At 37.5% G+C, this 12375-nt stretch overlaps 1 protein-coding gene across 8 annotated transcripts in view; it reads left to right on the top strand.

The window, feature by feature from the left end:
• The window catches only part of ZNF280D (zinc finger protein 280D), a 116358-nt gene extending 106209 nt beyond the window's left edge, over positions 1-10149 (top strand). For 2 of the 8 annotated variants that reach the window (XM_023729658.1, XM_023729661.1), the window contains 2 exons: positions 4897-4952; positions 7313-10149. In XM_023729658.1, coding sequence (XP_023585426.1) covers positions 4897-4952; positions 7313-7937 — 681 coding nt within the window. In that variant the 3' untranslated portion in view covers positions 7938-10149. The remainder of the gene's footprint in view (positions 1-4896; positions 4953-7312) is intronic. The other 6 variants (XM_023729659.1, XM_023729656.1, XM_004374597.3 and 3 more) reach the window with 4 other exon arrangements.
• The last annotated feature ends 2226 nt before the right edge of the window (positions 10150-12375 follow it).

Here is a 12375-nt window from a genome sequence, read left to right as displayed (position 1 = left end):
CGAACTTCATATTTGAAAAGGAGATATGAAAAATTAAACACGATGTCTTCAGATTTTGAATTTTAAAACCAGAGAAAAGTTATTTTTATAAATACATGTAATTTTCAAAAAACAGCCACTGACTTGGCTCTTAAATATTCTGACAGTTTAAGTTCTACAGAAATTTTAAGTGAATTAGTTTAAAACAGCACACAGTATCAGTAATTTGTACTAGAAAATCAGCGTTGTGTTTAGACCCTCTCAAGTGGGTTCATAAAGTTTGCCTGGTGCAGTCTTACCCAAGTGATCTTGAGAATTGTAAACGATCCCACCCGCAGTGTCGTTAGTTTCACTAAGCTGAAGTTAATGTTAAACTGTTCAGGATTGTCACTTGGTCAAGAGAAGTGGTCAAACATGACAGTTCTCTCAACTGAAAAGAAATAAGAAAGGAAATAGATTTTGAAAACATTATTGATGAGTTTGATTCCATTGAAGTCAGGAAAGTATAATGTTAATAAATTCTGGTTTTGATATAGATAAATAAAACATTTATAGTGTCGTGATACTACACCTGCTTTTCAATTTTTGCCGTATTTTTTCAACTACTTGAATGTTCTGGAAAAAATGTTTTTAAATACATTAAAACGTGTACACAGGGTGCTGCATTTTTTCCTTTGCCTTTGGGTCCAGTATGTCTTAGCACAGTCCTGATCCCGGCATAATTGCCTCGCAGTAGTTGGAGAAATCGTGATCGGTGACTGTTACATATGCTGAACCAGGAAGTATATTATGCTTTGTTTTCTTTTCCTTTCCTATACCTCATTTTATTTTTCTGTAGTTAAAAGATGTCTTTTTAATTCATTTGTTTAGTTTTCTCTGCACCTGTTTTTTCAAACTGTTGCAGTTTATCTGTCTGATGTTTGGAATTTGTTTTCCACATACTCATACACATCAGAAGCAATTTGTTGGGAATCTGCAGCGCTCCTTTCAGACCCCCTTGCTTCAGTTCAGACTAGTTGGTTTCAAAACCTGCTGCATAGTTGGTGCTGTCCGGACTTTCCTTTACACCCTCCTGTGTTGCGTGTCCGATTTCCTGAGCCATGAGTTTCTCTTTTCTCGGTTTTTTTCTTCATTTTAAAGAAACACGTTCTCTCATAGCTTCCTCAGAAAGGGTTCATCTTTTTTTCAGTCCTTACGTGCCTAAAACTATATTTACTTGAGTGATAGTTTGGCTGATGTACATAGAAAACAATTTTCCCACATGGTTTTGAAAATACTGTTTATCTTCTTACATCCAGTATTGCTTTTGATAAATTTGATGCCATTCTTGTCGCTGTTGGTTTATATTTGTTATTTTATTCTTTTTGGAAAATTTTAGTTATTTCACTCGTGTTTTGAAATTTCTTGGTGATGTACCTCATTCATTATGGTAGGCATTCAGCAGACCTTTTCAATCTGGAGGTTTCTGTTTGGGCAAGTTTTCTTGCATTATTTCTTTGATAAATTTTCACTTTTCTCTGGTTTCTTTGTTTTGTTTTTGTAAACTCCTGTTGCTCTGACACTGGACCTCACTGCTCGAATTCTCTGGTGTTTTCTTTCTTGCGTTATTTCTTTGATAAATGTTCACTTTTCTCTGGTTTCTGTGTTTTGTTTTTGTAAACTACTGTTGCTCTGACACTGGACCTCACTGCTCGAATTCTCTGGTGTTTTCTTTCTTGCATTCCATCCTTTTGTCTCTTTGCTTCCTTTTTTAAAAGATTGCTAACCATAATTATTTATTTCAGTTGCCATACTTGTAATTTTGAAGATCTCTTCACTTTTTGTTTTGCTCTTCAATTCTGTTTTCTCAGTTCTTTGTTCTTGTTTTAATGAATGCAGTAGCGTCTTGTGCTGTCTGGAGGCAGTGGTGGCGGGGCCTGTGAGAGGAGATTCCTTTGTTCCCAGCATCGTCGTTGATTCTGTCTAAGCCCCTTTTTCTCTTTTTTGTTTATTCTGGTCTTTCACAGAAGGAGATGTCTTCAGTTGTGTGCTGTTCCTTGGCTGCCCGTACATAAAGAGCGAGGCCCTGAAAAGTTCATTGAAAACCTGTGTGTTTGGATGGAACAGGGCTGCCTTGCGTAGCTGTACAGGTTGTGCACTGAACAACTCCAGAGGGCACTGTTTACATATACACCTTTGTACTTTAAGAAGTTATCAGTGTTTACCATGTGAGAGAGATTAAAGTTGTGGAATTTAAAAACTAGGAATTTACTGAAAAATAAACCTATTATATGTTATCATAAATGACTTTTTTTTTTCTGAAAAATAACCCTTTCCCAAAACAAAATAAATTTAGTAGGAGAGTGGTATTGTTTTAGCTTTTGCATATCTCTTTAATATCTTAGTTTAAAAGAAGAAAACTGGATTTTCATTATCTGGTTCTACATTAGGCCTGTTGTGATATGTTGTTTTGGTTGAAATACACAGAATACCCAGCCTCACCCAGTGCTTAAATAGCCCTTTCAGATAATTGTGAATATTCTTCTTTGATACTACGCAAAACTAGATGAATGTTTGTTTTCTCAGAGGCCTGTTTCAATGTGGAATATGACTCCGTATCACTGAACATTTCATACTCTGTTACAGTAAAAGCTTTTGGTCTATCTTACAGTTTAAATGAACCTTTTATCCAGGTATGATTTTGTAACATCATGCACTGGTATTTGGAAAACTTTGGTTCACTGAGTTATGTAGATCTTCCAAATGGTGACACATTTCATTATACCAAACCACACAGTTAGGCTCATTAATGTCAGCACTAAGCTCATTAGAAAGCTCTTTAAGTATTGGAAAGCTTGGAACCTCACGGTGGAACAGGTTTTCCCAGAGTTTAATTTTTGCTTGAATTTTATTACTGGCATGGAATACTGTCAGTTGTTTCCCTTAAAGTGACTGGTACACTTCTGTTAATTTCCAAGAATAGTCTACCAAGTACCCAAGTCTGAATATCCGTAGTTTGACAGCTATTCTTTAAAATAAAAAATGATGTTCCATGAAAAAAAGCGGTTAAGTCAGCTCGCAACTCAGTCACCCACCCTTCAATATGCCACAGGAGTGCTTTACGCATACTCCCTGTTTCACACCTGTTTCCTATCAAAAGACATGAACTCGAGGATTGAGATTTAATAAAATTAATTTTCCTGCTTGCATGTAGTGGTGCAGAATACCGTGAATACCAGTATAGTGTGCCTTTATTCATGCCGAGGGACAGCATTTTATCACCGTTGCTCCTGCACCAGTAGCTTTGACCCTGCGTGCCTCCCGAAGTGTCTCGGGCCCCTGGTGTCTGTGAGGCACTGCGTGAGGACTGCTGACGTGGACGGTCCGGGGAAGGTTGTTCCCTGCGTTTGTGCTCTGTACAGCCCGCACAGTCTGCAGGGGACTTGTTCAGGCTTAATGGAGGAGAGTGAGGTGCTGAGGTGACTGCCTGTGGAGGGTTCCCCTCAAAGTCATTATCAGAAGTCTTTTGGGGCTGATAGTTTTCTCCAAAGAGGAGCCGTCCAGACTGCAGCTGGGGGTGGTGCAGTGGGGGCTGGTTCCTCTGGTCGCTGGCATTCTGGGAGCCCAGTAGGGGGGTCTCGTGAGTCCCTCCATTCAGGATAGGAACTTTTACTAAGTCTTTGTTTTCTCTCAGTGCTTCACCCTGCACTTTCCTGTTCTGATCTTCTCAAGTCTAGACCTTTTCCAGTTCAAAGGGTTAACCTTTAGCCACTATGGTAGGAGAAAGGATAGGGTCAGTGGTGGTATGAGTTGGGGGAAGGAGTTTATTTAGATTTCCCCGGCAGTCCCTTTGCTTCCTTTTTACCTTTTATGGACTGAGTATTGTCCTGGGTCCTTCCACGCACAGGTCTCTTAGGTTCTCTGGGCATACTGGCTCTCTTCTCGCACTCCCCTACTGCAGACATTGCATTTTTACTTCCTTTACACTGCTGAATCTAGCACCACTCCCCCACCTCTCTCTCTCTTCCAGGTTTTGTCGAAGTCTCTTTGGCTCAGTATGCTGTGGTATCTTGGTCTTCATGAATGAAAGTCTCTTATTCCTTTGTCTTCATTTTAGCGGAGTGAGGAGATAAATATGTACGATTAACATGCCATTGTCCATTTCACATGCTTGAGGCAATCTACTGTAGTGGCTAAGAACGCGGCCTGGATTTGGATATTTAGTCCACCTCTTACTGGAGTGCCTCATCTCATAAAATCATAATTTTTTAGAATATCTGATACGAGGAGTGAATGAGATAGTTAAAGTCGGGTTCTCAACATGCTAGCTCACCTGTCATACGTGTCCAACAGTTGGTATGAACTGGGTCATTGGCATTCCGCTTACTGAGGTTTTACGGTATTTTTCCCTCTATAAAACATTTGCAAAAGCAAAATACTTAATTTGTCTATAGCTTAATATTACTTGGGTTTGACAGTGGAAGTGTTACCATGATTCCACATGTTGAATCATAATTTCAGAGGTGTTTTATGTGTCTGTACTTGATATGTTTATGTAAAACAGATCTTGTTATTCAAATTCAGGTTGTGTTAAACTAGTTTTACTAGTTTTCTATTCTATTCAACTATTATGGGCCATACTTGAAAGATAAGCTAAGAAATGTAGATATCGAAGTAGCTGAATGATTGCTCTTGATCTCCGTTCCGACTTGTTTGGTGCACTGGAATCTGTACAGGTTTTTCAAAAAGAATTCTTAAAATCCTGAGTGATGAGGATCGTTCTGGCACACACTGTAGATTGTGAAATGGTTTTTCCATTTGTTTTGTATATGAGGTTGCATACTTAAGGCCTTTTATCCAGAAGGTTCAGTATAATAAAAGCTGTTTTCTCTAGGCTTAGCCATGAATGTAAATGAAAAGTATTTTTAATCATTTCAGGACATTTCAAGACCTAATGTGGCTGAAGGAGAAACAGAAACATCAAAGTCTGAATGGTAAATCTAAGGAACAACTGAATCTCTTGAAATTCAAGTATATAAAATAACTTGAGCTGTGTTATTTCACAGGCAGTTGGCAAAGGGGTACTTAAATGTTTCCATATATTATTGCTTGTAATAATGGCTTTTCATTAAAAATTTGAATTTTTAATTTAACAAAAATGTACTCTGGATCCTTAGTTTTTTACTATTTTAGACATGTAGAGTATATTTTTTGGTAATTTTAAAAAAAATTTACTTACTAGTAAGTAAAATGTTAACAGATTTTAGTTGCCCTTATGAAATGAAAACAGTTACAAGATGCATCAATGAAACAATTATTGCAAATAGGTAATCTTAACGTCTTTTTTTAAGTTTCTTCAAAAAGCTATAGAGCTAGTTCTGACGTGGGATCTCAACATAAAAGTTTCAGAATTAAGGGACTGATTTTTAAAAATGTAATCCTCAAATAGAACGCTAAGGAACACAAGACACTTCATAATCCCCTTTAGCAAAAGAGAATCCCAGCCTTTCAACTAGAACTTTATTCTAGATAAAGATACTTTTATTTTGTCTTTTAAGTGATTTCTCCCTCTTCTGTCTTCATGCTGTGTGTTTTCAAGTAGATTGCTTTTTAATCTGTTGAGATTAATAATCTATTGCACTTAAAAAGCAAGTCCTGGAATAAGGCCTTATGATGTGTTTCTCAGACTTTCCTAATAAAGCTATCTAGCCCTTTCTCTACCAAGCTCTTTTTTCTCCTGGGGGAAAAAATTAATGAAAATTCAACCAAGGAATTAAAAAAGCAGTCTGGTCCCCTTTATATTATTTAACATTTTCTGTAAGTTGTAGTTAGTCCAATAAGTCTTAACAAAAATAAGAATTACAATTTTAAAAGGAAGAGGAAAAATATTATAATTTTTTGCACATAACTTCATAATTGACCTGTAAGATTCAAGAAAAATGAGTTAAAATGATTAGAATTAATAAAAGTATTAATTAAGGTAGCATGGTATAAAAATGTGAACCTTTCCTATATACAAATAATATATAATTACAAAATATAATGGATAAAATATTCACAATAGTAACAAACATGAGAAATGTACAGGATCTAAATGAAGAAAAGCCAAAATGTACTAAGATATAAAATAGTATATTGATAACTTGAATGATAGGCTTTTTTCCAAATCAGTTTATGGGTTTAATGACTGTTTAGTTCAAAATCCTAATGAGATTTGGTTTGGAAGCTGAAACTTAAAATAAGGTTCTTGTTTTTCCCCTTATTAACACCATAACTCATTTACTCATTGTTCTGTTGTTGACTGCCGGGTCATCTCCGTAGTCGCTGTTTGAAACATGACGTTAACGAGCATCCTTGTACAGTATCTTTCACATTTTTAAACTGCTGAGTTTATGGGGAAGAATAGGAGAATGTGGGTGATTTGCTTTACTAGACAATAAAGTACAATGTTCATCTATAATTGTTAAGATTGTGTGGTATAGTCTAAAAACAGGTCAGTAGAACAAAATAAATAGCAGAGAAATGACCTTATAAATACAATAAAAAATTATATGTGATCATTTGATAATGTTGCTAAGATATGTGGGTTATCTATTGGAGAAAAGTCTAAATTCCAAATGTATGAAATATAAGAAATAAGGTATATGTAATGGTTAAATTTATTTTTGGCAATATAAGCATCCTAAATCTAGATAAGGGGCTGGAGATCCTCTTAGAAATCTGTTTCTAATGTTTTATGATTCAGGAAATAGTTTCTGTTAACATGTGTACACATACCCCCACACATAAATATGTGTATGTGTATATTTACATATATTTTTCAGGCATGTATGTTTTTATCATTTTTAAAAATTAGGCTGTTGTTCACTTAAAACACAATAAAAAAAATTAGGCTGTTAATAACTTGGGAAGTGTTTGTGAAATGTATAACAAAGGACAGTCTAAGCGTAAAAGCAATGTATAAATCATAAAATAAAAATAGGTTATTTCCAAGTATATTCCTTATATAAAGGACTCTTAAAGATTAGTAGGAACACCAATGTTTCAACAACAGACAAGATACATAAGTAGATGAAAACGGTGACAACCAGGACTGACCCAGTCAGTCAGTAGACTCCCCGGATCTCCTTTTCATATTTGACTCTGTGGAGTTTCTCACTGTGTTGGGTAAGAAAGTGCCTCCTCTTCAGTTACAATGACATCATGGGAAGGACTGTGGATCTGGATTTTTTTTTTTCCTTTTTTGGTAGGCAAGTGTACCTTGACATTTTTTACTTTTTAGAGCAAGCCTTTTGATTGTGTTCAAATTCATATATTAAGAATGAATAGATAACAAATGGCTTTATTTTTTCAGTAAACAAGATAAAGCTTCATCAGAAGAAGAAAAAAATGGATGTGATGCAAGTTCATTTGAAGGCTCATCAGTAACAAAAAGTGAAGAAAGTATAGCAGTTTCACTTAAGAAAAATGATACCTGTCTTACAGACCAGGAAACTGGCTCAAAGAAAATCTTCGGTTATGATTCAAATATTGGTGAAGATAAAGTGGAAAAGGAAAAACAAATAGAACTCATTGGTCCGGAAACAGTGTTGAAGATGCGCCCAAGTTCAGAAAACACAGTTTCGTGTGATCCGATTAAAGCTCACAGCTCCGGTGAAGCTAGGCTTCCTTCTAAGAATATCAAGGATTTGCGGTTAACGTCGGGTGATGTCAGCATTGATCAGTTTTTGAGAAAAAGAGATGAACCTGAATCTGCTAGTTCTGATGTTAGTGAGCACGGCAGAATTCATTTGGAACCTTTAACTCCATCCGAGGTACTTGAGTATGAAGCCACAGAAATCTTTCAGAAAGGTAGTGGTGATCCTTCAGCCAAGACTGATGAAGTAGTGTCTGATCAAGCCGATGACGTTCCTAGAGGAAGTAGCCCTAACACAACAGGAACAGCAGCAGACCTGGCAGGTGACAGAGAAAGGAGGTGAGGTTGACGTGTCGTTCTGAGTTTTAGTGCATCAGCGGTAGGAGCGTTTGGAGCATGCTCACAGGTGCGCTCAGTGGTGCTGCTGTAGAGTTCAGAACTAGAAACATCCAGGGAGGTCATTCACACGCTTACGTATATGTTCAACCTAGATTGTTAAATGCATCAGTTCACCAATAATACCACCATTAGTATGGCTTTCTAAGACTTCTTTTTTTTTTAAATGAGTAGGATTTTAGTGAAGGTTCCATTTGCAATTTAACAGTCTCTAAGAAAACAGGACTTGGTTGCCAATATGAATTGAGTTACAAGAGTATTAATTATATTCATAAAGCTTTTGAAACTTCCATAAGTTCTAAGGTAAAAACCCTTATCACCTGTATATCCTTCTCAGTTAATTTAAGAAAGAGATTTGGAAACCTACGTTTTGGGAATGATTTTTTTAACATAATGGTAGATTGGCATTGTTAACAAAGGCATTACGTTGAGTATAATGCTGGTATATGAAGCTTGCTTAGAGTGCCGTTTTCAAAATGAGAATCTGGGTGAACATAAACTTAATTTTGGATTTAATACAACATTCCAGACTGTCTGAAGCATGTACACAGAATATTTGAATCTCTGTACCTCCACAGAAGTGTTAGCCTGCCAGGCTGTAAGCTTACCTTCATTAAACTTTCAGTGAAAGTGAACTTATTACAATATGAGTTTATATTTGTGCTTTTTCGTCAGTGTAAGCTGTGCAGAAATCCCTTGATGTACTAGTTGTATAAACCCATTGTTGAAACCCCTGTAGCTATTATGCTTTTAACATTGTTTTAATGATCTTCATTATAAATAAACCCATAAAAATGGTCTGGAAACCAAACCAAAGTATGGTATAATGTAAAAACTGTAAAGCAGTACACTGAAAACATGTCCTGGCATATATTCAGCCATGTTTAAGTGAGTTTAATTGTAAAATAGAAATTTCAAATGGGACCTAAAGCAGTGATGTAAAAATTCATTTTGGGAATTTAGCCTAATTTATCCACAGGATGGCTGCTAAATTCAGTTGTTTTTTTATCATCTAGAAAATAATAGATATAGAAATGAATAATGTGAATAACAGTAGTTTGCTTTGAAGTACTAATAAACTTTTATTTAAAATGCTGCATTTTTCTTAAATATGCTTTGAATTCTTAGATTTGTTTCACTGAATGTTAAATGTTTTAAACAGCTATTGAAATTCTGCTGTAAATAGTAGTTTTTGAGTAAATATTTGCAATAAAAATCTGTCTCTTGAATAATTTTGTTTTTCAGATCACTGCTTGAGTCAGATTACCTTTGGCGCCTTTAGAAATTGTATACTTGTTCTAAGAAATGTTAAACTTAGTAGTAAGATGTTATTCTATGTTCTTTAACTGCTACATGCTTTATTATTTTAAACTAGGCCTTAAAAATACAGTGGACAATACTGCTAATATTTAGAGCAAACAGATTTGCTTTATGAATTCTTCACTTCAAGCAAAATGTAGTTTATAGTTTTCTATCTGATAGGCAACTTAAAGGGGCTAAATAGGTAACATATAAATATTGAATTCTTTTCTTGAAGGTCTTCAAATATATATGCATATATTTTGGGGGAGGGACAAATATTGTCATGTTTCTTGCTCCAAAGAAAAGATAAGGAGAGAGGGACCAATTAGCTGTCACCTTGAAACACAAGTCTATAGCAGGGGAGATTGTTTGGAGTAATTCTAAACCTTAGAAGGATAGGAAGTAGAAAAGACCACTGTGTGTATATAAAGACCACTCTCCGAGTCACATTCAGTTTGTCGTCAAACCTATCACCGAATGCTGCAGAACCTTAGAACACAGTGCCAAGTCAGTCTCTAAGCAACACTGCGATCCCTTCTGAGCTGTGTGTAGCTCCTTCTCCTGCCCCCATATAGCCTTTTAAAGTAGTGATATGCAGAGTAGCTGATCGGTGAACTGTTTGTTACCTATCCACTATAAGAAAAGGAACCTGTACCAGATTATAAGGCCCGCATGGAGAAAGTCTAGCAAAGAAAAAAAGTAAATAAATAAAATGGTACTTGAACTGAAATACTGTGCTTGTAGCATACTTGGTTTCCCTTCTCACAGAATCTCCTCATCACTGATCAGGAACCATTAATTTGGGTATACAAACCAAATCTTTGAGTAGCAGTGCTTTGATAAACAAACCAAACCCATTGCCACAGAGTGGATTCCAACTCACAGTGAGCCTGTAGGACGGTTTCCAGGGAGCAGCTGGTGGATTTGAACTGCCGACCTTTTGGTTAGCAGCCACGCTGTTAACCACTGTGCTGCCAGGGTACTCTGTGTCACAATTACTCAACTCTGCCTTACAGCGTGAACGCAGCCGTAGACAATAGGTAAATGAGTGCAAATGTTTGTCTTCCAGTAAAACCTTATTTACAAAAACAGGTCATTGCTGGATTTGCCCCATGGACCTTGGTTTGCCTACCCCTGCTTTAGAGTGCTCAGACCCCTTCGTTACGGATATGAAAGCCAGTGAGTGATGCAGCCCAGTGACGACTGGCCAGCAGCCACCACAAGGCCTCGGTGCACTGTAAGTTCCTGCTACCTAAAAACAGAACTGTGATTGGCCAGTTTTCAGAAGTAGATTGCCAGGGCCTTTTTCCTAGTCTGTCATAGTTTGAAAGCTCTGCTGAAACCTGTCCACCATGGTTGACTCTGTTGGTACGTGAAATATTGATGGCATAGCTTCCAGCATCAGAGCAACGTGCAAGCCGCCGCAGTGTGACGAACTGATAGATGTGTGGTGGATCTTTTATGTAGATGTATTACAATTTTTATAACCATTTTCTTATTTTCACTATAATAAACACTGTAGTGAACCTCTTAGTTCATAAACTTTGGTCCACATATTTTATTATCTGTACTAGAATGTTAAGAGTGCAGTTTATTGGACTGAAGGGTGCATTGGTTTCCTATGACTGCTGTAATAAAATACCATAAGGTGGGCAACTTACAAGAACAGAAACGTATTGTCTCACAGCTCTGGAGCCTGGAAGTCTGAGATCAGAGTGTCAGCCATGTTGATTTTTCTAAGGGCTCTAAGAAAATGTTCCATGCCTCTCTCCTAGTTTTTGGTGGCTTCCAGAAATCCTTGGCATTCCTCAGCTTGCAGCTGCATCTGCTTCCGTCATTACATGGCCATCTTTCCTCTGTCTCTCTGTATCTTCTCATCAGTCATACAGGATTAGGACTCACCCTACACTGGTACGACTTCATGTTAACAGATAACATCTTCAAAGACACTATTTCCAAACAGGATCACTGTGGGATAAAGAATTTAACATTACTCAAAGAATTTGTCTCAGGAGAGGGGGGTATGGTTCAGTCAATCAGTCATGCCTACATAATGAGGCCTTAGTAAAGGCTCTGGACATGGAAGCTCCATGGGCTTCCTGGTTGGTGAAAGACATCAGTGTACATGGGAGGGTGGCACGTCCCTTAGTACATGGAAGCTCTGCATTGGGAACCCTCCCAGACCTCACCCTATGCGTCTCTTCATTTGTATGCATTTTGCTGTAATAAAACTGTAAGAAGTAAGTATAGTGCAACACTAAAAGAAGGACTTTGAGCAACAAAGCGTAATTAAGAATATGGCCATCACAAAAACCAAAACCTGTTGCCGTCGAGTCAGTTCTGACTCACAGCAACCCTATAGGACAGAGTAGAACTGCCCCATATGGTTTTCAAGGCTGTAAGCTTTACACACGCAGACTGCCACATCTTTCTCCCATGGAGTGACTGGTGGATTCGGATTGCTGACTTTTTGGTGAGCAGCTGAGCACTTTAACCACTGCGCCAGCAGGGCTCCTTATGACCATCACACTAATTGTTAAACCTTTTAACTTGGTTAAGGAGATTAAGAGAGACCTCGTATTGTTTCCATGTGGGAATTCTTCCCTGGCATTTCTTGGGAAGTTTATGTATTTTTCCGAAGTTCAAGGAAAATCAGTTAAATTGGTAAACCAAACTAAACCTGTTGCCTTTGAGTCGATTGTGACTCAGCAATCCTGTAGGACACGGTAGAACTGCCCCGTAGGATTTCCAAGGCTGTAATCTTCGCGAAGCAGACTGCCACATCTTTCTCCCACAGAGCAGCTGGTGAGTTCAAACCACCAGCCTTTCAATTAGCAGCCAAGCGCTTAACCACTGCACCACCAAGGCTCCTAAGAAATTAGTAAGACAGGAAAAATGATTGTAACTCTCCTGTGAGAATTAAGGCTTACTAATCAACTTAGAGCCATTTTTGGTTTCAAGGAACGCGCTAAAGTCAAGCCTAATGCAAGGGTAGTGAATGCTGACACGTGGAGGGCAAGGGCCAGGCCAACATTTCCACAACAGAAGGGTGTAGGGTAGTGAATACTGCACGTGGAGGGCAA

Source organism: Trichechus manatus, unplaced genomic scaffold (genome assembly GCF_000243295.1).
Source record: "Trichechus manatus latirostris isolate Lorelei unplaced genomic scaffold, TriManLat1.0 scaffold00030, whole genome shotgun sequence".
Classification (NCBI taxonomy): Eukaryota; Metazoa; Chordata; class Mammalia; order Sirenia; family Trichechidae; genus Trichechus; species Trichechus manatus.
Note: the sequence above shows the minus strand (reverse complement) of the source record. Positions and strands in the feature narration are given on the sequence as shown.